Below are 24,728 nucleotides of genomic sequence, written 5' to 3' on the forward strand. Positions count from 1 at the left end.
GTTTTTTGAGGCTCGATTCTCTAGAGTGAGCAATTACCACACCTTTTGCAAAGTCATTACCAGATCTATGAGTTGGTAGAAGTTGAGAGGGATGAATTATGCGACTTCCATGGATCCAAATGTTGTGAATGCATAAAAGCAATGTCTTCTTCCTTATTTGCCTTCTCAGAGCTATAGGAGGGTGGAAATTGTTGTGTGTGAATGAGGGTGCTAGCACACACTCCAATGTAAGAAAGAAGAGAAAAGTAGCTTATCCATGTTGAAAGCCTATATTGATCTCCAATGTATAGAGTTATATATCTTAACATTACACCCACACACAAACTCACTTTCAAACCACTACTTTATCCATGTAACATCTTGCTCCTCATAAAATCACAACTTGTTCTATCATAAATATCATTCTTCTTTATATCATTTTGAAAATTAACTAATCTATAATGAATGCGCATTACACTTTTGAAATATGTTTAGGACCAGTATTGTTGCTTTCATAAGAAAGAACTTTTGGCATTTCTTGTTACACACAGTCTTAAATAGTAACAATTATTACTGATATATATATATATATATATATATATATATATATATATATATATATATATATATATATATATATTCTTAGATTAATTATTGCAAGAACTTATTTTAAATCTTATTAAGTAAAATTAAGCACTTGAATTTAAAAATCCCATGAAATCATCCAACTCAATATTATTTAAACTCAAAAACACTTAAAACCAAATATCACATGACCCTTAATCAATTGTATTGGCCCTTTCTCTCTATAACTCTAATAAATTGTCTCTCAATAATGCTTCTTTACAAGTTCATGCCCCTATAAACATAAATTAAAAGCCATACATGTTCATGCCCTTATGAACATAAGCTAAGAGCCATAACTTTCTTAAATGCCTCACTTTGAATAATTTAAATATATGATATGATTCCCTTAACCAACAAATAGAATTAAACCCAAAACACTTTTAATACCAAATATAAATATTTTAAGGAAAACTTTATATAGTTCCCAATATCCTAAAGTTATTCTTTTATCAACCCCTTTTTTATTACAATTCTTACAAACTCATGTATTGTAGCGTAAGTGATCATGGGATGAGATTTAAATATATTCTTACAGTAGATGCTTAAAATCTTAAGTAATAAATAGGGATATTTCATTCTATATGATGCTTTCAAATATTCAAAGTGCCATTTGAATCAAGTTTTTGAATTTAAAATATATATAAAATAGAAAACAAGCCTTATTGGGAGTATTGTGATAGATATGCTATAGTGGGTCCTTAGCAAAATTATAATGGATTCTATAGGGAAATAGCTAAATCAATTTGACCATTGTACACATGGTAATAGAATTGTGATCTTTTTTATCAATCTTAGAATGTTGTAAGAATAGAAAAAACAAGTTAAACACTTAAAAATGAAAAATATATAAGTAAAACAATTGATTTTGAGAACTTTGTGTAAGAGTAGAAGAAAATATCAAACTTATATATGTATTGATCTCCTTAAAAAAATTTGAAATTTTTGTTGTAGGTCTTTTTCACTTTAAATTCTATTGTTCCAACACTCCCCCTTGATCTGACAATCTTTTGAGATTGTAAAAAAAAATTAAATATCAAGTTTTCTAGAAAGGGAACCAAAGTCAGCTATATAATGAATTGCTAAATTGCTACTTTTCTCTTTGTAGGAAATCAACTATGATATGGGCTGTTAAAAGGTACTTGAGTTTAATCTCTTTTGCTTTACACATTCCCAAATTAAATAGAATATTTTATAAAAATAAACTATCATATGGGCTATTGAGAGGTACTTGAATTTAATCTCTTTTGCTTTATACATTCCTAAATGAAGTAATAGAATATTTCATAAGAAATCAACTTATATAGGCTGTTGAGAGGTACTTGAGTTTAATCTCTTTTGCTTCACACATTCCCAATAGGATATTTTATAATGCTTGTTTCTCCCATAGTATACCAGATTTATGATGGACTAGAGATATGCAGTGTTATTATTGTATATGTTCATCAATATTTACATTTTAAATCTAGTATTAGTCAATAAATATATAGTGCATCCATTATTACTTTTATTACTATATTGTACTTGGCCTTACTTGTACTTGATATATATTGATAATGCTAGAATTAGAGAATTTAAACACATATCAGTTGTTGATCTAAGGTTATCAAGGTCTCCAACTAGATCAACGTCAACCATTCTATATGAAAGTAGTGTTTTTACTCCAATTTCTCCACCTATCATACCTTTAAATTCAAGGTAGAGACTTATCATTGCAAGGTACATCAAAGCATCAACCATGTTCTAATATAGTAACTTCATCACCTCTTTCTCATCTGATTTAGGCTTGAAAGTTCTTTCCTTTCATGTCCAATGCTGATCCATAGAGTTTTGGTGCTTTTGTGAAGCTAAGATCTAAAAAAAAGAGAAATGGGAACTTTTGCAAATGATTCTTTGGATTTCCATGTTAACAATCCTTTGCAAAGTTGTTGCCACTGCTGCTGCAAGGCCCACACTATCAGAGGCTTGGAGTGGCTGCCGAAACAAAGAAAAAGTACTTCCATGATCCTCTACTTGAGTGTTCATCTGCCATATTCTTTCACAAGATTGGAGATATATTTTTATTGATGAATCCTCAAGATCTGGTGTTCCATGTCACAAGAAACTTCTAAACCAATACAAAATGAAATTTTACCCAAATCTGTTATTTTGAGTTGTCTAGTGAGTTACTCCTTTAGCTATCATAAATTCCATACCTTTTTAACCATGATGAGATCATCAATATAGACATATACAAGTAAAGTTTCTTATCTGCTTCTACACAAGTGAAACCAATTGTTAGAAAGAATTTATTTAATACTATATTATTTAATTCTATAAATAAACCATTAAAGTTTGTAAGCATTCTGTGCACTTCGAGCTAAGAAGGTTGATTCATATACATTGATTGTTCCAATTTAACGTTTATTCTTAACATCCATCTGTTTAACCTTAAGATCAAAATAATTAACCATTGAAAGCATTAATTATATTAAAACCATTTTAACCATTGGTGAAAAGATCTCACTATAATTGATCATGGCTTGCTATATAACCTTTTGCTACTAACCTTGCCTTATATATAGCAGCAAAATTGATATTAGTGATGCTCAAGTACATAACTTTATAGGTCTTTTGGACATCATGTAACCTTGCCTTATACCTATTAATCTCATTTGACTCTTGATACTTGAGTTTTTGTCCTCAAGAATTGTTTTTGACTTGTGCATTATACTTTGCTTCCATTGCTACTTTCTAGTGAAAACATTATGGGCCCAAAAGTGCTTCCTCTAGCATTGTTAGTTTATGGATTATTTATGCAACTAATTCCTTAAAATGTTTTTCATTGGTTTTCATAAGTGAGAAGATCATTTAGGAAAGTTCTTATTACTGATATACTTCCAAATATGCCTTATTCCAAGTCATCCTCTACTATTTTTGCACCATCAACATTCTCCACCTTATAATCATTAAAGGAATTACCTTTTAGGGAGTTCTTATATTGATTCAAATCTAAAATGAGCTTTTTTAGGATTTTGTTGCAATGGTGATGGAACCTCGAGTGATGGTTTGATGGGAAGTGTAGGTGTTGGTTCCAAGATCAATGTCCTTTGAAGGAGTCTCCTCAATTCTGTCATTATCACATAGAATTGGATTTAAAAAATGCCTTATATATTTCTCATGACTAATTGAGGATATAGAATATGTTACATTTTGCATTCTCATTGGAGCCATCATACCCCTTATTGAATTTATTGTGTCTCTCTTCAACTGAAATATATGTAAAACTTACACAGCCAAACATGTGTAATACACAAGAGAAGGTTTGGTACTTGTTTAGATTTTTTATGCTGTTTTTTCCAGTATAGCCTTGTTGGAAAAACATTTTAAATGTGAATGCTAAATTTATAACAAAAGCCCATAACTAAAGCTCTCTACATAGCTATGTTGACAGCCTTTGCTCAAAAGAACATTGGAATGTTCATGGCTTTGACCATTACTCTAGTTGTATTGAGAATGATAAACATTCATCTCTCTTTCATGCCATGATTATATGGTATAAAGATTTAGAGTGATATATCAAATAGTGCAAAATTTTGCAAATAGAAGTTCCTAGCCTCCATAAATTTTTAAGTTTTCTTATTTCAAGTGAGTTCTCTGACACCTAAATCCACTCAAAATACTTTTGAGGAGTATTAGATTTCCGCTTTAAAAAAATAATAATAATGACATAATTAAAATTATCCATGATTAGTAAAAAGTATTGAGCATTGTTTAGCAATTTTACCTGTAACAATTCCCAGATATTGACATGAATCAAATCTAAATCAGGTTTACCTCAACTGGAAGCTTTCTTGGGCAGCAGTTTCTTCTTGCCTATTAACAACTTTTGCATGCTTTAGAGTTTGTCCCACTTGCCAACTTAGGAGTCTCCTTATAATTGTAGAATTGAGTTATAAGTACTTTGAGAATTGAAATGCCATTTTTAACTCACTTGAGCAATCTATGCATGATGAAGGATGAAGTCTATAACTGTATAATGAGAAAACATATAGATTCCTTTCTCTACCAGTTTAGAAATTGATAGAAGATGCTTAGGTAACTTTGGAACATATAAAACATTAGAAACTTCAAGTTGAAAGCAAGGATAAAAAATTGTTCTAAATCAAAGCTTTACTATTTATTGTACAGAAAGCATTTTAAAACTTATCTTTTAGAAGAGTGTTTTATTTTACGTCATGTGCAGCAGAAGCCAGTTCGATTTTGAGATTTGCCCATCTCAACTTGCAGAAACATAGAATAAGTTTTGAGAAAAAAAAATACCATTGAAATTGATATCTTCCTTAGTTGTTGAAAGATTCACTAATGATCCATTCACTTACAATCCTTTTGCTTTGAACAGTCAGCAGTAAAGTGTCAAATCCACAACATTAGTTGCAATGAACACTCTTGTACTTCAAATGTGCCTGATCCCCTGAATTCCATTTGCTCCCGGTTCTATCTATTGTTCACTCCCTTCCAATCATATGACTGATGAATGTTGGTGATGACTTGATCCAGCTCTGGATGAAGACAATTTGTTTGAAGCTCAATCTTGGCCTTCTAGTACTTCTTGTTCAAATGAAGGATTGTGAGAGCTCCAGTTGCATCCAAGAACGTAAATTGCATATTCTGCAACTTATTATTATTATTTTATCAATGTAGTTTTGCACCTTTTCCTATCAACCTTGTCTATAATTCACCATCTGTCTAAACATACTCTTCTTAGTGGCCCACAATTATTAGTGCTCGGCAAGCCTTGGTGGCAGTTTGAGAATTCTTGATCTTAAGGGTGTCTTTTGATCAAACTCGCTCTATCAACATCACTCTTGTGCTTCCTTTGGTAAGCTTGATGCTGCTCAGCCACTTATTCTGGAGGAAGAAAAACTACTTTTCATAATTTAGAACATCTCCTACTGCTTATAAACAACAGAGAAACAATTACTGACCGCCCAAACTCATGATCACTTCATGCCAGAAAAAACCTAAAAAGTTTTTCCAAGCCCCATTTCACAAAATAAATTTCGACAAAAGATGCCCCTGTTTCCTTGTCACCTTGATTCCTGCTGCTCCAACAAGCCAGCCTTCTCGTTCTCCAAGCAGTGCACGAGCAACAATCTGATCTACAGCAATACCAATTGATGATACTACTGTCCTGTCGGTCAACCCCTCTTCATGCACGTAGTAACATAGAACCCTAGAATCCACGCTAGTGTATGGATCCCAATGTCGTCTATTGTACTTTCGGCGGAGCTCTAATGCCTAGTCCCCAGGCTGTGGAAGCGCAGGAGCATGTGAGCGCGGTATGGGTAAGACCAGGTTCCACGCTGGGTGAGATGGTAGAGAAAATCAAGCAGCACTCGCCTTTTCCGGAAGGCACCAGATTCTCGTATGTGGATGAGGGTTACTGGTGTCAAATCCACGGCGAGACGGTGGAGTTGATAGTGCAAGAGGGCGTCAAGTACTATGTGAGAGTTGTGGTGCCCAGTCGCCAGAGAAACACTGCTCCCGTTTCATCATCAGCAAAGATCTTGTCCTTGGATTGCCTGCACGACAGCTTCCATTGGCTGAAACATGAGCTGCAGCTGAGCCACATATCGGATGGTGCCTTTGAGAAGTTCATGCACAAGTCTTGCACTAGAGACTTATGCAAGCAGATGATGTCAGCTCTGATCCAGATGCAGGCGGCGTCAAGCCATGCCGACAACCAGCTCGGGTCACAGCTATCGTTCCTGTGTCGCTTTGGCATTGCTTTGTCTTACGAGGGTGCACAGAAACGAGACGAGGGCGTTTGTCCCGGCGTGATCTTGAGGAAGGGCACGTTTGTCTCGGTTTTGACCAGGGATTTGCGGTCGACACCTCTTCGACTGGATGAACAAGAGCATCACTCTTTGAAGGTTGGTGTATACATTTGTCTCATCGATTGGTTCTAACTGGCTCGATGAAGCAGGAGCTAGGCTTCTTGTTTTGGGTGGCCAAGGTTCTGAACATCAAGGCTGATGTCGACTTGCCGCAGCTGATATCTTTGTCCACAGACAAAGAACAAGCAGCGTACAACGTGTGGCTGGTTTCTCGAGTCGCTCAAAGTGCCTCGAATGCAGTGTTGAAGGTAGTCGACGACTATCGGGAGATGGTGATGAAAGTTGGACACAGTGACGAGACCAAGAATCAAATCAGGCAGCTCTGTGTTGACGCCGACTTCTGGCATCAAGTCGAAAACGAGGCACAGTTCCTTAAACAGCTAGATGGCTGCCCTCTGTTCCCGTCGCTCGTTTTCACCGGTTACTGGGAAGACAGGCCCGTGCTTCTTTCAAGTTTAGAAGGTAGACCGCTACTAACAATCCATAATTACCGTCCGCTACGAGGCTCGACAGTGGATCGGCTGTGCAAAGACCTCACGGAAGCTGTTCTCGTCCTACATGTAAGTACAAGAAGTTGTTTTGTGTCTTCTTTTTCATACTTACTTTCTTAGCAGAGCCGTGGTATTCTTCATTGTGACATAAGTACCAGGAATGTGGGGGTGTACAATGAGCCTCGGCAAGATGGCCGCTGCTTCTACCTCTACGATTTCGGGGCTGCGGTTCACGTCGGCCCCGATGTTCGAAAGGCAGGAGCAGCGAGGGACTTGGTGTTCAGCGCCTTGAACAGTATGGTAGGAGAGGCCCAAGGACTGATGACTGAGCTCACTTCAGTTGCTTACGTTTGCCTGTACATGGCAAGCACGGAAGCTTTGCCTTGGGAAGCAGCTGCAGCACAAGGAGAGTACGCAACTTGCTGTCTGATGCGCACTCCCGACCGGGTCACCATTCCTGAATCCCTTGGCGAGTGCACAAGGGAGTGGCTGTCCTTCGTGATTAATTATCCGGATGATGCTGCTGTGCGCCATGACTTTGAGTGGGTCCGTGGAATCGCTGCAAACTTGCTCAATAATGTTGATATAAACTAAAATATCTGTGCTAGGTAAAGTTTGATTAAACAATATAATGAGTCACTTTTCTATAAAAGTGCAATGGCCACTTTTCTACTCTTAACTCTAGACTCACGCTTGTGAGGGTTTAGAATAGTTTTACCATCGTTTTACCATGTGATTTAACATGGACTGAGGAAGCCCAAGATGTCACAAGCTTGGGGCAGAGTTTCTTTTCTTCTTTACACGCCATTCTAAACAATGTTTCAGATTGGGAAAGCTCTCCATGATTTTTCTAAACTTGCCAGATTAAGTTTACACAGAAAAAAAGAAAAAAAGCATGTCGCAGAAGAGTTCAGTTGTCACACGGTTGATCCATCAACTTGTCAGTCAGCTTGAGGTTGCAAGAAGTGGAATGCGGGATTCTCCCGCAACATGGGAGGGAAATCCATGTCGGACAAGTCCACCTCCCGCATCGATTGAGAAATATCGTCCACGGAGAAAGGAATACTAGCACCAAGGAAACAACCAAAGCTGAGGAGTTCTACTAGTATGCAGCCTCTTTCTTACCTTGAATCGTCGTCTAGAAGAAATGAATTGCTCCTCACTGAGTGATGGGAGTCTTCGGTCATTAGCGCTCGCATATTTGCAATCACCTGTGGAAACATTGTGAGTGGAAGCATCGTTCCTTTTTCTTTGTGTTACCTCTGGTGATACACTGTGTGTTCCATACTTATCGTCCCAATACATAGTACTAATACGATACAATTGTTGCACGCTCAGAACCTGTACGAGAAAAGAGAGCACGGATGACAAAAGGAAAAGAACGCAAAAAAACTTGGGCTTGCTTACCGGGCAAAGGTCGTGCATAATTTCATCGAGTGATTTCTTTGGCTTTTGGTGGATCACCTGTGCAGAGAAAGGAAACGAGTAAAAAAGGAAAGCAGGGGAAAAGCTTACCAAAAAACCAACTGCTTGTCGAATGTACTTGAGCTCGTCCCAGGATGAACCTGCGAACTATTTTCTTCCCCCATTTCAGTTTAGAAGCGTCAGCTTTGAAATACATTTACCTCCTCAGAAGCGCCACAGATCCATTGTTCCAACTCGGCCAGGCCAGCTTTCACATACTCGCCATTGCTAAAAGAGCAGCACTCCCGTCGCAAAAGAAGACTGCGAAAATAAAGAACGTTTTACTTGGAAAGCCGGTACAGTGAATTGTACACACCTGTTGAAAAGCTGAACATTGATGAAGGAAAATATTTGCTTGAAAAGCTTGCGAGTCAAGAACGAAGGCACCTGAAAAGAGAATCTACCAAGTAAAACAACAAGACTCCACAACACAAACTTACATAGTTCCCTTTCAAAGTATTTAAGAGATTCGTGAGGCTGTTGATAATGCCATGCCAGTGGCTCAATGGTTGTAGTCCGGTGATGCTGGAGTTCGGTGAGAACCGTCCTGCTTTCCCAAAGCTTGTCCTTGACCTTGGAGCCTGCCAAGCTAAACATGTTAAAAAGCGATATCCAGAACTACAACTCACCTGGATGCATAATCCAAGCAACGGCGTCACTTCTTTCTTGAGGTTGTCACGCAGAATTCCATATATTTTCTCGACATATGCAGTGAGTTGCTGCTTGAAAAGGAGAGCCGGATATTTGGCTTCAACTTGCCTTGCCGCTTCTAATCCTCCGTGATATGTACCATTCCCATGAGGTGCCATACCACTGGATGGTGATCTGAAACCCTGATCAAAACAAGTCGATTTATCAAAACATTTTTGCTTAACAGATAGCACCTGTGTCATTCTGCCAAACAAGGTGACTGATGATCGACGGCGTTGTGAACCCATGATATTTCCTGCAACGCTGGCCCTGAGTGTGCGTTGTAGCAAAAACAGGAGCATTGCCGTATTTGAGAGCCAGTAGGCTAATATGTCGTTGTTTTCCTGGGCCTGCATGATCAGCGTCAGTGAAAAGCATTCGAAATGTTTGACTGAACATACTTCAATGGCAGATCCAACTGTTTGAATTATCCGATCAAACACGCTGGTTCGTTCTGCTTCAAACGATCGCCAATGAAGAAGGCATCTGTAGATTATGAATGCTGCTACAGGCCTGTCCTGGCTAAACCCAACGTCCTGCATCACGACTTGGAGAAGCGCCTCTTGGTTCTCCTGTATGCACAACAAGAGATTAGCAAGTACGTATCGAAGTCAGCTACCAACCTGTTGCCGATCAATAAGCTGTTTTTGCCTTTTGTGATCCATCTGTGAATCCGGGGAAATAGAATCCTGGCCAGCTGAGGTGTTAAAAAGAAAAAGCTGCGATTCATACTATCATACCGATGGGCTTCGATAATCACCATTGGAAAGGTGGTAACTGTCTGGAATTCTCTGGAAAAAAGAAAACTATCGTCGGACACAAACTTGTAACCAACTCACTTGGAAAATGGGAGTCTTTAAGTTATTTGTTGGGGATATAGCGAGCGCTTGCTGCCGAAGCACTTGATTCTCGGACTCCAAATTTGATAGTCTCTCTTCAGACCTGTAAAAGAGTCAGTATCAAGCGGCTGGCATTATGTTTGTACCTCTGCAAGGACTCTTGCAAGTGCTCAATCTTTAACTCAAGCTTTCGCATGATTTCCTGGTTCTGTTTCTTGCTGGTTGAAAGAAGATGTTCAGTCTCATTTGCTCGCGTTTGAAAAGCGTTAACCATCGCCTAAGAGCCAAAACATCATATCCCTGTAAAATACAAATGAACTACCTCACCTGAAGACGTGTATTTTCAGCCAAAAGTTGCTGAAGCCTGCTCTCATGACTAGCTTGCACAGTGAGTGACTGCTTAGCAGCGCTAACAGCACCTTCAATCGCCTTCCTGTGCTGCGCTCGTTCAGTTACAAGCGATGTGTTTGCAGTTTCAGCTTGCTTTTGAAGGTCTTGTACAAGAGCCTGTACTTTTGCAATCTCAATCTCTTTCGACTCCTCCACATCAACCTGCAAAATAGGTATATATCAGCCGAGTAAAACCAGCTGCAATAAAAAACAAATACCCGCATCCGCTTTTCTAATTGAAGACGCCATGTCAGATCTTCGCATCGTTTTTCAAGCTTCGTTTTGGCCGCTTGCAAAGCTCCAGTTTCCCTCGCAGCCTTACATGAACACAACATCAAATACCATAAGTATAACAAGTGAACTTACGATTCTCAGCCTTTTAAGCTCCCTTCTTGCCATACGACCTTTCCACTGGGACTGAATAGCCGTTGCTGCCTTTCGTAATTGTACATAGTCGCGACGATTTCTAAATGCTCGCCAGTGTGACTGAAACTCAAATGTTAAAGAGGAAAACCAAATTATCCCGACCTGTATAAGCGTTGCGGCATTGGTTTTCCTGTGTGATCTGTAGCGCCTCCGGGCAGACATACCGCGAAAACCAGATTGAATACGAACAGCAGAATTCCTTGCTTGCTTGAATTCCTTCCGAGACTGTAAGCCACGAACATACTTCTGCAGACATACTGCAGCGGACTCTCGTCGCAGTGATTCGTATTTTTTGCGTGCGAGCCTGCCTAAAAAATAAGCGTCGGACCAGCACGAACATCTTATAGAAACAGCAGGTACCTCGCCAGTACGCTTGTATACAAGTTGTAGCATTCCGCATTTTTGAAAAGTTTTTCCGCGCACAGTAAGTGCGAAATTTGCGCTGGATGAGTTTTGCAGCGCTGTTAAGGATTTCTGTTCTTCTAGCATCAAGCTCTGCCATTTGACCAGCTCTTAGAAAAACTTTTGTTTTCCCAATCTGTGGAGAACAAAATGCCAAATGAGTTTTTGAAGTGAGTATTTATTACCTGGTAGCTATCAAGGTTCAGCTTCTGAAGTAGTTTTTCGGTTGCTTTTCTCTCGTCATACCTTAAAGAAAAAAAAACACTAGTAAGATTTTGTCAAATTTCCAAATTTATTACCGTCCATCAAGGAACTCGGGAGCAAGGAAACCAAAACGATCAAGGAACTGGTCAAAGGGCCGCCTGGTTGGATATCCAGCACAGCTAATTCGAACAGCTTCAAGCACACCCTGCACCAAGACGCACTCGTTATTACAGTATCAGGACGCGAGGATATGCATACCCCACAGCGCAGTTGTTGAAGAACGTTTGATTTTTCAAACATTCCCGGCTTGTTGAGAGAGTTGGGTTTAACACACCGAATGTAATGCGGTTGCGTGGTGCTCAATGTTTCCATAAGTTGTTGCAGTTGGTGCTATAGTGTCATGGTTAATCATCGGAAATTTAAAATTTCTCAGTCACCTTGAAACCAGTACCAATAGAAGAAAATTTGTACGAGGACTTCAGAAATTCTTCTGACGGGATTGGGAAAAGCCCAGAGACAAAGCCGCAAGTAGAGGATCCAAGAATGGCTTGATGCTCTGCAACAACATAGTCTTTATTTTTATCCAGAAAATACTCCGTTTGGTAAGTGACCTGGTAAATAAATGTGTAAGACTTGTACAATAACAATAACAAATTACCTCTCCAGCATAATGAGCGATGGTAAAATCTGTTCGGGCCCGCTTTGGTTGACTGAATCTGACATGGTGTTTGAATGCCTGGAACAACTTGGTCGCAAAAGTTTCGTGCGTGGACTTCGGGAACATGCAAGCCTCGTCAAGAAGGGCGATGATACCCAACGGCTTCTGCCAGGATAAGTGTTTCAACTCAGACAATATGCAAAATAAAACAACAAACCTTTTCGATAAGATCTAAAACGTCCTGATTGTCAATAAACTCAATGTAGCTCCAGTCGATAGCTTCTTTTGTATACTCGTCTTGTTCCATCTTGAATACGTGCTGCAGAGCTATATGTTAGAATAGAGAACATACAGAACAACGGGTTACCTGGTTGAAGTGTTGCTGAAGCTTTTCATTGGCAAAGTTTATACAAAACTGTTCAAAGCTATTTACAACAACAATCACCTTTCAAACTCATACTTAAGGCCAGAAAAATACCTGTTGCTTCTAAAAGTCTCAAATCCATAAATATCAAGCACTCCGATAACAGTCTCGGATTCGGGATCTTGTCCAATGGATTTGTTGATTTTTTCGACCAGCCTGATTTACATAAAGAATGGTGAGAGAAAACAGAAAAGAAACAAGAGGTATCTTCGTACCAGTCAAAAAGACGAGAATAAAGTGTTTTTGCCAGCGTATCGCGATTAACAGTTGCAGCTGCAGGATCAAGAGCTACGGTAATTATTTCATCCCGCGTGACAATCGCCCGAAAGCAGAGAGCATCTTGAAGACCTTTGGGATCACACCTAAAGACTCAACCACGTTCAAGACACAAAAATTAACAAACAAATACCTACTTGAGTAACTCTGCCGCTGTCTCTAAATGAAATCTGGACTTCGAATTTTCTAGAACGGAGCAATCAGAATCTTTTCCAGAAACAAAATCAATATTTCCCAAGTGCAGAATCGCCGCTACCACCCGAAATATAGCTTCCTGTAAGAAACGAAACATAGACACGTCGATATTGGTCGACAAAAATATTTCGCACCTGCTCTTCGGGGCTTATGCCAACGATATCCATCGCCCTTCTCGTGTTTGCGTACTCTCTGCTGTTGCTTATGCCCGTTAACTCGAAACATTTGCTTTGATTTAGATAGTGAAACTGTTGTGGATCACCGAGCTTGTATCTTTCAGCATCCTGCACAGATCAAACGTTAAAGGAGGCGAGGCGTACACGATAGAACACACCTCTGGGGATGCGCACAGCTGGTAAAAGCAATGGTAATTACGCTCGGGATCTGATATTTGCACGACGCGGGACCTTTCGAGCAAATACGTCCTTATAGCTGCGCCAGAAATTCTTCCACTTTGATCGAATTGAATATCAACAAACTTTCCAAAACGACTGCAAAAACATACCATCTTAACACCGGCTGTGTATTCAATAATAAAGAAAAGAAAACCTTGAATTATCATTTCTGACAGTTTTTGCATTGCCGAATGCTTCTAAAAGGGGATTCGACTGCACAAAACATACCACATGTCAGTCTCATTTTAAGTACTTCCAACGTAGTCCTTTACCTCTAGTACTTGTTGTTCCACAGTTCGTGCGTCAGATGTAGAACGACCTCCCATGTATGCAAGGTATTGCATAGTCAGTTTAGTCGTTTCAGTCTTCCCCGCTCCAGACTCTCCACTTACCAGAATAGACTGGCAAATTTTTTCATTGACCATTGTTCTAAAATGGAACAAATGAGTCCATTAAACCCAGGAAGACAAAGAAACAAGAGGTACCTATAAGCGGAGTCGGCGACAGCAAATACATGAGGGCTGAGCTCCCCAAGCGGAGCACCTCTATACTGCTCCATCATATGGGCATTATAGAGGTGTGGCAGCCTCGCAAAAGGATTCACAGCTATCAGGATGCTCCCGGTGTAAGTCTGACCAAAACATGAATAAGTACGAGGAATCCAATCAGTGATCCAGGCTTACGTAGATTTCGTCCAACGCATATCTGCTACAAAGGTTGTATAAAACTCCAGGCTCATGCAGATATGACAGCTTCGTCATATCATCGACTCCTCCGGGTTGTGCATCGGTGTCCCTGGAATGTAGCTTGGACACCACTGTCGTAAACTACGAGTGAAAAAACCAATGTTAAGAGACTAGCTAGGAAGCGGAGAAGTTTTAGTAGTACTCACAGTTTTCCCCTTCTTCGTACAAACCGTGACATTGTTTCCAGAAATTTTGACAACCTCAGCTTCGATCCAGGCGAGCTGAGGATCCTCAGCCCACACAGGAGAGCCAACGGTAAGATTGCCAACGGTAGCCTGCGCCATTGGTGGAAATCTCATCAGAGAGCGAGAGAGAAAGAGAAAATCACTGCTGAGGCATCCGATGAGATTTTCCCTGCGAAATTCCCACTATAGACCCCTATCGCTGCGGCACGATCCCAGGACGATTACCACAGGCATCGAGAATGCAAGCTAGAAACGATCGCTGCGCGCGAAGGGGGAAGCGCTTACCATTCTCAAATCATGTCGATCGATCGCGCAAGGCGCTTCTTCATCCCCCTCCCCCTGAAAATCAAAAACCCTATCCCTAGAAAAAAATTGTGCCGACGTGGCGTGATTTGTGGAGCATGTCATAGTAGCCTTGCACTTTATTTCAGATCCTGGCCGGGCACGTGGCAGAAATCTTGGCCGTTGAGATGGCTTTCCCGCCATACCCTTCAACTTGAAATTTCTGGCCAGTAAAAGCTTTGAAAGTCAAGCTGATTAGCGATGTGGACGCGAGCATTAATTAAACTTAAACTGATACGCAACTTCACTCTTGACAAAGCCATTAGAATATTTGCATTAGAACATCAACACAATTTTTTTCAAGATGGTACCTTTACTTGAGGAAAGTGCATGACATCCAGAGAACTATGTATGATATCAGCGAAGTTGCCAGTTCTATGTTCCAAGAGCCGGGAAATGGAATCAAAGGAACAAGGAAAGAGCCAAACACCCAGGCGAATAGAAATGCTGCAACTCTGGAAGAAAAAACAAAGAGTAAGCTTCCAAGCTTCGGATCCAAAAGATTTAGAAAGCAAAGTTCTTACCCGATTAACGAAGCTTTCCACAAAACTTTGAATCTCTTCTTCAAGAAATAGATACAAGCACCGAGACTAAGTATCACCTGTCAAAAACAATAGCGTAAACTTAGTCTGCGATGCTCGAAACGAAGAAAGAAACAAAAGCGTGAAAATCTCTTTACCTGGAAGCTTGGACCTGTGGCTGCCGCCTCCAAAACGCTCCAGACTCCCAAAACGAAGAAAGCAAACGCTCTTGCGGCTATGACGACCGTGGGTGGCGTATCAAACCGGTCCGTCAGCTTCTGGAGCCACACTGGAGGAGGTTTGAGGACTTTGGGCTTTCTCCGGTACCTCTTCAAGCTCTCCGAGATGACTTTGTCGTAGGCCGACTCGATCGAGGCCTTGCTCTTGGGATGAGCGCCGTAAAGCTTGAGCAAGTAGTTTCGAGCTGCTCGGACCTCCTCCTCGGATGCCTCGTTGCTGATTCCCAGCCGCTTGTACGGGTCTCTCACGTCAACTCTGGGGAAAATCGGTGTAGAGCCTGGAGTAAATCAGTTCCGTAGCGAAGAACACGGGAAAAATTCTCAAAAAGTCACGCGAACTCAAGCAGCATAACGAAAAAGAAAAATATTTATAACTTAAAAGTGCAAGGAAAAGAAATCGAGCAAGAAGACATGACCAGGATTTGCAGGATTACCTGAGGTTTCTCCAGCACCGAACATTGCACAGCAAATTGTTCTTCGAAAGTTTTCACTCCGCTTATAGAACACATCCCTGCAAGACTCCAATCAGCATGTTTTCTGAATCAAAGCGGCCCACCTTTTCGTAGAAGACCCATGTAGCAAAAAAACTCTGTGCTGCTGAGACGCGACCGGCGGCGGCACCCACACAGCAGCCGCCATGGGTAGAAAAAACTCAAGAGCACGAATCGGTCAGGCGCATATTCCGACAATTTTAACCTGGAAGCTTAGGATATTCCGCTAGGAAAAACCTCTTCTCCTCTACTTGATCTTGAAAGTGGTGACCCGGATTATATCGTCGTCGGTCTCGAGCTTCCTTTGGAGTTCTTTCACGCTGCCTGGTTTCGTTGCGAAGGTAAACATGTAGAAGATGCCATCGACGTACGTGTTCTTCTCGCCCCGGGTGTTCTTCTTGAGGATCCCGTAAGCTAGCGGCATGATTCCCCTGTTGAAGATCTCCACGTCCATTCCACCACCAGCGATGATCATCTGTGTGACAATGCGTAATGAGAAGAAACGAGTAGAAAAATTCGCAAGAGAACAAGCATCAAGAGAAGCTAGAACGTTGAGAGAAAGGTAAGAAAATCTCACAGAACAAGTAACAAACGTGAGTGAAAGCCATTCGTGATCATTCAAGCAAGCAAGAGAGGCAAAAGCTCGAAAGGAATTCAAGAAAAAAGTATCGATACTGGAAGAACTAGAACCCAAAGAAAATAATTTTTTTTGGCTTACCTCTTCGTATCGTTGCGAGAGTGCCAATCTTTGCTCCTCGGTGATGTCCGGCCGAAGAACAGCCATGGTCTCGTAGCGAGTGAAGCCTTTGGGATACACAACTCGGGGTTTCACCGCCTCTGCCTCGTCGCCTTTGTCACCGGATTCGCCATCGTTCTTCCCGGAATCCGGCGATTCGCTTGGCGCTTCCGTTACCTCAGCCGCGGATTCACCCGCCGTGGCCACGGACGATTCATCCTCCGCCATGGCCAAAAGCCTAGAGCTCAATCGCGGCTGGATTCCTCGCCCAGAAGACCTGCATTTCTGGATTTCCAGGCTCAAACCTTTGCATCGGATCGAGCAGCCGCGCTGCGCCGATGCCGGAGCTGGAGCTGGGGCGGCACTGCCGATGGAGATCGTGGAGCGCCCGAGCGAAGTCGCGAAGGCCATAGCCATCGATAGAACCCTAAAATCCCTCCTCTTTAAGCGCGGGAAATTACAGATAGCGCTTAGGGTATAGTCACAGCGCCAAGAAATGGAGGAGGAGCTGCGACGAGCTGGAGGAGCCGATCATCGTCATCAAGTGGCCTATTTTCAGCGCTTCCTCGCTGCGCCTAGCAAGAAATCTTTGCTGTGAATGCTACTGCTATGTCGATTGGGGCAAAGAGCGACACAGCTACAAGCACGAAGAGCGAGGATCTGAGGAAGAGCAGCAAGAATGGTGCGAAGAAAATCAAGAGGAAGATCATAATGTGGGCTACCTGTCGCCGGCGGATTCTATGCCTCCCAGCTCCGGATGCTGTGTGTGGAGGTAGGAGTGGCCATCGGATTGTATGTGTTCCTCATCTTAGCGGTGGACGAGGAGCCAACTCTTCTTCTTCTTCGGAGGTATTCATCGCTTTCCAGACGAACGCTTGCTTCACTGTTTTTTTTTTCTTTCGTTGGCTAGACCAAGGAACAATGCGAGTTTTCTTCCTGGCTCAAGCGTCGCGGGGAGCACGATCCTAACACTGGCCTCAGCATTGGATTGTCACCGCATGGAAGGTGAGCGTTCTATGTTCTCTCCAGGATTGTTTTGACAGCTCTTTTGTTCTTCCAGAGGATTGTTTGCCTCTCGCCCCATACATACTGGAGAATGCATGTTACATGTTTCACATGATCTGGTAAGCTTTGAGACTTGCATTGCGAGATCACCATCGATGCTTTTCTACGAAGTTAGATGATCACCCCGGAAAAACTTCCGGAAGAAGTAACGAAGCTACTGTCGAAGGACGTGAGTGCATGGGCAAAGCTAGCGCTTTTCTTGCTTGCTCACCAGAAGAAAAAAGAGGTATCTACGTTTAAGAACCTTTCCTTTTCTTTCTTTTCTCAGAACGCGTAAGCGTTTGCTTTCAGACGTCCGCATGGGCTCCTTATATAAGTTGCTTACCTCCTTTCGGTAGCATGCATAGCACTGTAAGTGACCTTTTGGGCTTTTCTTTCTCTCTCTTTAACAACCTGTCGATTTGGCCAGATTTTCTGGACACAAGACGAGCTGGTTTACTTAAAAGTGAGCCCTGTTTATCGCGAAACTGTACAGAGAAAGGACGTGGTGAGAATGGAATTTGCAGCAGCAGAAAATGTCTGGTTTTTCTTTTAACCAGTTTATATATTCAAGCTGAGCTCTTCCATTTGCAGGCACTTCTACTCTGCCCACACATTTTTGGTAGTCGAGTTTCCGCGCTGGAGTTCAAGCATGCTTATGCAACAGGTTAAACTTTTCGTTTGCTCACGTATCCTCATTGATTACATTACAGTTTGCTCTCGTGCTTGGGGGATCGAAACGATTAAATCACTTGCTTTGGTATGTTCTCTTCCATCTGTTGTGTGAAGTGCTGAAAATGGGGATAGGTTCCTTTTGTGGATTTCTTCAATCATGATGCCAATTGCCGCGCGATGCTTTCGTACGACGAGGACAGACATTGTGCAGAGGTATTTGTTCTCTTGTTAGGAAATCGACTCACAATAGAATGGAACTATAGGTTGTTTCAGATCGGGACTATGCTACTGGAGACCAAGTATGTACCAGTTTTTCTTGATCTGAACTACGACTAAAGTTTGTGATGGAAGGTGGTCATTAGCTATGGTCAGCTCTCGAATGCAACACTTGCTCTCGACTTTGGTTTTGCTCTTCCCTTCAATCCTCACGATCAGGTTGTGATTGTTTTACCAATATAACTCTCTGACTGCTATTTCGCCCGCTGTAGGCTGGAATCTGGTTGAGCCTTTCGGAAAAGGATCCGCTTCGCGACAGCAAACTTAAGCTTCTGCACTCGCACAACATGCAAACTTGCGTCACCAGAGAGGGTGTGGATACTGCTGGAAGTTCGTTTTCTCTTCAGTAAGCGCTTGCGTGTAGCTAGAAATATGTTGCAACAACTGTGTCATTTTCCACAGAGAGGTAAAGTCGAAAGCAGGCAGAGGGAAGGGTATTCCACAAACTTTACGTGCTTTTGCCCGTGTTGTATGTGCAACAACGTCGGAAGGTTTGTAAGACTTAAATATATTCCAAGAAGCTAACTGTGCTTTCCGACGCAGAGCTAGACGAAATGGCTAAGTTTGCTGCTGATACTGATGGTCGTCTTGCTCGCCGGCCATCAATTGATAAGACCAAGGAGCACAAAGCAATGACGCTGCTGCAAACAGTCATTGACAATAGGATACAAAAACACGAACAAGCAGCATTGGTACTTGTCTCACTTTTCCTTCTTATGGTGTTTACTCTAACTTTCTTCCAATCCATTCCAGGCAATCCGGGACTCTGCGGTCTTGCAAAAACCAAGAAAAGAGATCGCAAAGGCCATAGTAGGTGGTGAGCTTCGAGTTCTTCGTTCTGCCAGTGCTTGGTTAAAACAGCATTCCCAGGCACTATTACAAACTTAAAAAGTTTTCCATTTACGATTCTTCTCTCAAACGTCTTGTTTACAGTGACATAGGTGCCTTCTAAAACTCTCGGACAAGCCCTTGAGTACCGTGAGTCTGAAGAAAGACAACGGAAACGAGGAAGCTAAATCTACGTTTCTCAGGACAAAAGAGTGCCTCGTATCCTTAGTTATTTGGTGCTAACACTTCTACCTCCGGCTGGGAAGGTTTAGAGGAGCTCTGGGAAGAAGCCACCTTTCGAAAAACGAGCCTTTGCTGGAGAACGTCCTCCGAGGGAGCGACGAGCTCCGCGTCCACGAGTATGGTGTCGTCTTCCTTGTAGTCCCCGCGGAGGATTCCCTTCGCGATTGGATTCTCCACTTGGTGCTGGACGACTCTCTTCACGGGCCGAGCGCCAAAGCTCGGATCATAGCCCATCTTCCCGAGAAGGTCCACTGCCGATTCACTGATCGTCATGCTGATCTTCCGGTCTTTCAGTCTATGCTGTACTCTCGCAAGCTGGCAAAATCAACAAAGAACACGTTAAAAACTTCGCAAGAGGAGGTATGGAAAGTGATCGACTTTACCTGTAGCTTGACAATCTTGTTGATCTGTTCCCGGTCCAGCGGCTTAAACACGATGTACTCGTCGATCCGGTTGAGAAACTCTGGGCGAAAGTTTTGGCGTGCGACATCCATCACGCGATCCTTCATCCGCTCATACGACTCTCCGGCCTCGAGGCTGTTGAGGATGAACTGCGAGCCGATGTTGGAGGTCATGATAATGATGCTGTTCTTGAAGCTCACTTTGCGGCCCTGCGAGTCCGTCACCCTTCCATCGTCGAGAATCTGGAGGAAGATGTTAAACACGTCCGAGTGGGCCTTCTCGATCTCGTCGAACAGCACCACCGAGTAAGGCCGCCTCCTCACAGCCTCACTGAGCTGACCACCTTCTTCATACCCAACGTATCCCGGCGGAGCACCGATCAACCGAGACACAGTGTGCTTCTCCATGTACTCGCTCATGTCGATCCGGATGAGCGCCTCCTCGGTGTTGAAGAGATACGCCGCCAGCGCTTTCGCCAGCTCCGTCTTTCCAACTCCAGTCGGCCCCATGAACATGAAGCTCGCGATCGGCCGGTTTGGATCGGACAGCCCGGCTCGCGAGCGCTGGATAGCGTCGGCTACTGCCTGAACAGCCGGCTCCTGTCCAACTACGCGCTTGTGGAGCTCGTCATCGATGTGTAGCAGCTTCTCCATCTCGGACTGGAGGAGCTTCGAGACCGGGATGCCCGTCCACTTGCTGACGATCTCCGCGATATCGTCGGACGTTACCTCCTCTCGGAGCATGGAACTTCCTCGGCTTTGGTACTCGTCCAAGTTCTTCTCGGCCACTTCGAGCTGCCGCTGCAAGCTCATGAGGCTGCCATATTTCAGCTCCGCCGCGCGGTTCAAGTCGTAGTCCCGCTCGGCCTGCTGGATCTCAAGGTTCACTCTGTCCACCTCCTCTTTGATGGATTGGATTTTGAGCATGACTGATTTTTCGTGCTCCCACTGCTGCGTGACTTCTTTCTGTTTCTCTTTCAGCGCTTCGAGCTCGACGTTCAGCTTGTCCAGCCGATCCCGGGAGGCCTTGTCCGTGTCGTTCTTGAGCGACAGCCTCTCCATCTCCAGCTTCAAAACGGCGCGGTCGATCTCATCGAGATGAGTTGGTTTGGATGTTATTTCCATCTTGAGCTTCGCAGCTGCTTCGTCAACGAGGTCGATGGCTGCAGTGAAAAAAACAGAGAAAAAGTTGACCATGATATGAAAATCAAAGTGGACTGTTGATACCTTTGTCGGGCAGAAATCTGTCGCTGATGTATCTGTCAGAGAGCAACGCGGCGGCAACGAGCGCACTGTCAGAAATGCGCACGCCATGATGCAGCTCGTAGCGCTCGCGCAGTCCTCGAAGTATCGAGATAGTGTCCTCAACCGTGGGCTGGTCCACAAAGACTTGCTGAAAGCGACGCTCCAGCGCCGGATCTTTTTCAATATACTTTCTGTACTCGTCGAGAGTTGTGGCACCAATGCACCGCAGCTCTCCGCGACCGAGCATAGGCTTTAGAAGGTTCCCGGCATCCATTGCGCCGTTTGTAGCTCCTACGAATCATATCCTCCGGTTAGATGTGCTCACAAGCAATTTAAAATCTCTCAACGTACCTGCGCCAACAACTGTGTGGATCTCGTCGATGAAAAGGACGATCCTTCCATCCGACTCAGACACCTCCTTCAAGACCGCTTTCAACCGGTCTTCAAATTCACCGCGATACTTGGCGCCGGCTATCAACGCACCCATGTCAAGAGAAACAAGCTGCCAGTCAAAAGAAGATTTAGTATCTAGTTTATGCTGCATTAAGTCAAGAGCCGTACCTTTCGATCCATCAAAGCTTCGGGTACATCCCCTTGTACAATACGCTGAGCTAACCTGAAGTTGACGAGTTTGTTAGATACGCAACGAAAGATAAACAACACCTCCTACCCTTCAGCGATGGCTGTTTTGCCGACTCCAGGCTCACCAATAAAAACCGGATTGTTCTTCGTTCTCCTGCAGAGAATCTGGATGCAGCGCCGGATTTCGTCATCCCGTCCTATCACAGGGTCAAGCTTTCCTTGACGAGCCATTTCGGTCAAGTCCTTTCCGTACTTGTCCAAAGCCTCGTATTTTCCTTCCGGTGCTGAAAACCAGAACTTCACACGTTTAGTACAGAAATTTAGGAAACCATATGAGAAAGCATTACATTGATCAGTGACTTTCTGCGATCCCCGAATAGATTCAACTGCAGTTCTCAAGGCTTTAGCGGTAATCTGGTATTCTTTAAAGAGAACTTGCCCGAATCGTTTGTCTTGCAAATACCCCAAGAGCAAGTGCTCAATGGAGACGTAGGAGTCCCCCATGTCTTTCATGAAGCCTCTTGCCCGGTCGAGAAGTGCTTCCAGCTCTCGCCCAAGCATAGAACCTCCGGTCTCACCGACAATCTAAACCATAGCTCACGTAAGACTCACAAAACAATGCAGCTGAAAACCAGAAACACATACCTTTGGCTGCCGCTGAATGAACCTCTCCGTAGATTCGAGGAGCCCAGTGTTGTCGACACCAACTTTTCCAAAAACTCGCCTTGCCAAACCATTCTTCTGTTCTAGGAGAGCTTTCATCAGGTGCTCCGTCTCGACGATTTGCTGCTTGTTCTCCTTGGCAATTTCCGGGGACACGACAATCGCTTGCCATGCCATGTCCGTAAAGTCGGCCTGGCTAATCTGTGAGTGAAGAAACAAAAGAATGATAGAAACGTCGTAAGTTCTAAAGCACGAACGGAAGAGCTAGACTTACTCGTCCATCTTTCCCTGGTGATGCAGCACACCGGGTAACAACGCGAAAATTCCTTCCATGCTGCCTTGTCAAAAACCTCTTGGAGCTCAAATTCGTTGCTCGCAAGCCTTGGAAAGAGCTAAACCCGCGCTCCTCTCTCCGGTAGCATCGCACCACACTTCTAGTCGATCGAGAGAGCACTAAATTCGCCGCCGATTCTCGCTGCGCCGCATTGAAACACGACTGGACCAATCCCGAGGTGGAAGCAGCAGCCATAGAGCAGAGGAAATTCCCACCGATTGAGCTGGAGCTCGCGAATTCTCGCGATCACTGCCCGCGATATTTATGTGTAGCTCTCACCGCCAATCCCTGCCTCCCCACGAACCCTAGCCCAGCCCTAATATTACCGACATTGTGACACGTCGCGAATATTTGAGAACGCTCTAGACGATGATCATGGTCCACACATTTTCTCTAGAGCTCTGCCAGCGTGGCACTATTTGCTGACCTGGAAGATTGTGTGTCACGTGTCTGATAGCATCGGAGATAGCCGGAAAAGGTAAGAAAACGTTTTCGTTTTTCTTTGACCGGTTTGACTGGCAGCTCACCTAACCCGGCAGTTTAATTGTTCTTTTTTGACCGGCAGATCAAAACGTGTCCAGTGGCCGTCACGGCTGAGGGGTCGACCGGCACGACTGATGTCAGTGACGGTGAGGGATGAGGGGCAAAAGAGAGAAGTGCGCCTCACGTAAGCAAACAACACCTTTGGGTTAGTTTTTATAGGCCGAGAATCCCAGCCCAGGCCGCCCAGGGCTCGCCTTGCGCTGGATCGATCTAGGATTTGATCGATCTCTCCAAGGAATTCCTCGGTTCCGCAGCTAAATCTCGTCGCGGCTCACACATTTTGGCGGAGGAATCGCATCGCGACGGCGTTTATAAGAAATGCTTCCGTGATTGCCCAGGAACTAGGTAGCGCGTCCACGCAGGTAGGCACGATATTTCGGCCATTCCACTCGCATTCCGGGCATGATCGCTCTAGCATTGATTCGATTGGAATCGATTGCGCCATAAATGGTGTCCTAAAACTTTCGATTTCCTCGCAGACTTTCCACTCGCCCTCTCTAGGCTAATCGATCGCCTCCATGACGATTGAGAGCGTAAAGGATGCTGTCAAGGACACTGTCTGTGTGACCGGCGCCAATGGATTTGTGGCTTCTTGGCTCGTCAAGCTCCTCCTGGAAAGAGGATACACAGTCCATGGAACGGTGAGAAATCCCGGTACGCGAGTAAATTCTTCTCGACTTCCATGTCTCTTCTACCTTTTATCTCTTACCATGGATCTTTCTCTATTTTTTTTCCTTTATCCAGATGATGAGAGGAACGATCACTTAAAAGCTTTCGATGGCGCAAAAGAGAGGCTCAGCCTGTGGAAAGCGGACATACTTGACTATGAAAGTATCTCGGCTGCTACAAAGGGTTGTCAAGGAATTTTCCACACGGCCTGTCCGGTCACTGATGATCTTGGGATTGTCCAGGTATGTAGCAAGTAGATCTTTGGCATTTTCCGATCATAGCTTAGTATAAAAAACGACAATGATAGGACATCCACCTCCATCTCTGACATTATTTGCCTTTGGTGGAATGCATTATGTAGGAACCAGCTGTTCGTGGCACTTTAAACATACTCAAGGCCGCAGTGGAGCACCATGTGAAGCGAGTCGTGCTCACATCCTCCGTGGGGTCCGTTTACATGGATCCGAAGAGGCCCGTGGAAGAGGTCGTGAGCGAGGAGATGTGGAGCGACGTTCAGTATCTCAAGGACACAAGAGTAGGCGTTTTCTCTTGTTTTGGTTTTCATCTAGTTCGTGAACTAACAGGGAGAGTTTTCCAGAATGGCTACTGCCTCGCAAAAACTTTGGCCG

The 24,728-nt window shown here is 43.6% G+C and overlaps 6 protein-coding genes across 7 annotated transcripts in view; 2 read left to right on the top strand and 4 right to left on the bottom strand.

The window, feature by feature from the left end:
* Positions 1 to 7,792: 7,792 nt before the first annotated feature.
* Positions 7,793 to 14,633, bottom strand: LOC9661872 (myosin-11). Its single transcript, XM_002988936.2, has 37 exons — positions 14,229 to 14,633; positions 14,020 to 14,163; positions 13,822 to 13,967; positions 13,609 to 13,765; positions 13,491 to 13,549; positions 13,276 to 13,432; positions 13,076 to 13,225; positions 12,884 to 13,020; positions 12,686 to 12,832; positions 12,525 to 12,626; positions 12,414 to 12,471; positions 12,264 to 12,365; positions 12,047 to 12,211; positions 11,826 to 11,999; positions 11,647 to 11,778; positions 11,484 to 11,593; positions 11,370 to 11,430; positions 11,143 to 11,320; positions 10,885 to 11,090; positions 10,723 to 10,842; positions 10,575 to 10,673; positions 10,294 to 10,518; positions 10,113 to 10,243; positions 9,967 to 10,069; positions 9,868 to 9,918; positions 9,751 to 9,816; positions 9,529 to 9,699; positions 9,322 to 9,477; positions 9,067 to 9,270; positions 8,878 to 9,018; positions 8,754 to 8,824; positions 8,599 to 8,698; positions 8,489 to 8,545; positions 8,381 to 8,437; positions 8,234 to 8,314; positions 8,099 to 8,184; positions 7,793 to 8,038 (listed from the first exon to the last, which is right to left on the bottom strand). The coding sequence occupies exons 1-37, from the start codon at positions 14,379 to 14,381 to the stop codon at positions 7,915 to 7,917; spliced, it is 4,581 nt and encodes a 1,526-aa protein (XP_002988982.2). The 5' UTR covers positions 14,382 to 14,633; the 3' UTR covers positions 7,793 to 7,914.
* A 219-nt stretch (positions 14,634 to 14,852) lies between these two features.
* On the bottom strand, positions 14,853 to 16,059 carry LOC9662289 (protein CHAPERONE-LIKE PROTEIN OF POR1, chloroplastic). Its single transcript, XM_002988937.2, has 5 exons — positions 15,926 to 16,059; positions 15,804 to 15,880; positions 15,289 to 15,647; positions 15,134 to 15,210; positions 14,853 to 15,064 (listed from the first exon to the last, which is right to left on the bottom strand). The coding sequence occupies exons 1-5, from the start codon at positions 16,006 to 16,008 to the stop codon at positions 14,923 to 14,925; spliced, it is 738 nt and encodes a 245-aa protein (XP_002988983.2). The 5' UTR covers positions 16,009 to 16,059; the 3' UTR covers positions 14,853 to 14,922.
* On the bottom strand, positions 16,027 to 17,077 carry LOC9662290 (30S ribosomal protein S6 alpha, chloroplastic). The gene is made up of 2 exons (XM_002988938.3): positions 16,579 to 17,077; positions 16,027 to 16,335 (listed from the first exon to the last, which is right to left on the bottom strand). Exons 1-2 carry the CDS (start codon positions 17,011 to 17,013, stop codon positions 16,108 to 16,110), a joined length of 663 nt encoding a protein of 220 aa, XP_002988984.2. The 5' UTR covers positions 17,014 to 17,077; the 3' UTR covers positions 16,027 to 16,107.
* A 106-nt stretch (positions 17,078 to 17,183) lies between these two features.
* Positions 17,184 to 19,503, top strand: LOC9662291 (fructose-bisphosphate aldolase-lysine N-methyltransferase, chloroplastic). 2 transcript variants are annotated; one of them, XM_024662700.1, is made up of 15 exons: positions 17,184 to 17,445; positions 17,507 to 17,601; positions 17,657 to 17,720; positions 17,777 to 17,887; positions 17,953 to 18,012; positions 18,071 to 18,178; positions 18,235 to 18,307; positions 18,354 to 18,400; positions 18,448 to 18,528; positions 18,579 to 18,614; positions 18,667 to 18,750; positions 18,804 to 18,937; positions 18,994 to 19,082; positions 19,135 to 19,283; positions 19,345 to 19,503. In XM_024662700.1, the coding sequence occupies exons 1-15, from the start codon at positions 17,206 to 17,208 to the stop codon at positions 19,477 to 19,479; spliced, it is 1,506 nt and encodes a 501-aa protein (XP_024518468.1). In that variant the 5' UTR covers positions 17,184 to 17,205; the 3' UTR covers positions 19,480 to 19,503. The 2 variants fall into 2 exon arrangements, with proteins under 2 accessions (XP_024518468.1, XP_024518469.1); XM_024662701.1 differs by lacking the exon at positions 18,354 to 18,400 and having other exon boundaries at positions 18,516 to 18,528; positions 18,678 to 18,750.
* On the bottom strand, positions 19,471 to 23,216 carry LOC9661873 (chaperone protein ClpB3, chloroplastic). The gene is made up of 9 exons (XM_002988939.2): positions 22,828 to 23,216; positions 22,536 to 22,754; positions 22,238 to 22,475; positions 21,979 to 22,174; positions 21,870 to 21,924; positions 21,660 to 21,810; positions 21,291 to 21,599; positions 20,046 to 21,226; positions 19,471 to 19,977 (listed from the first exon to the last, which is right to left on the bottom strand). Exons 1-9 carry the CDS (start codon positions 23,080 to 23,082, stop codon positions 19,645 to 19,647), a joined length of 2,937 nt encoding a protein of 978 aa, XP_002988985.2. The 5' UTR covers positions 23,083 to 23,216; the 3' UTR covers positions 19,471 to 19,644.
* Positions 23,217 to 23,547: 331 nt separating this feature from the next.
* The window catches only part of LOC9662292 (cinnamoyl-CoA reductase 1), a 1,927-nt gene continuing 746 nt past the window's right edge, over positions 23,548 to 24,728 (top strand). The window contains exons 1-5 of the mRNA XM_024662752.1: positions 23,548 to 23,792; positions 23,910 to 24,084; positions 24,175 to 24,341; positions 24,461 to 24,634; positions 24,698 to 24,728. The exon at positions 24,698 to 24,728 is cut by the window's right edge and continues 132 nt beyond it. Of these exons, the coding sequence (XP_024518520.1) occupies positions 23,949 to 24,084; positions 24,175 to 24,341; positions 24,461 to 24,634; positions 24,698 to 24,728 (508 nt within the window). The 5' untranslated portion in view covers positions 23,548 to 23,792; positions 23,910 to 23,948. The remainder of the gene's footprint in view (positions 23,793 to 23,909; positions 24,085 to 24,174; positions 24,342 to 24,460; positions 24,635 to 24,697) is intronic.

This window comes from Selaginella moellendorffii, unplaced genomic scaffold (assembly GCF_000143415.4).
Source record: "Selaginella moellendorffii unplaced genomic scaffold, v1.0 SELMOscaffold_92, whole genome shotgun sequence".
In the NCBI taxonomy this organism is placed as follows: domain Eukaryota; kingdom Viridiplantae; phylum Streptophyta; class Lycopodiopsida; order Selaginellales; family Selaginellaceae; genus Selaginella; species Selaginella moellendorffii.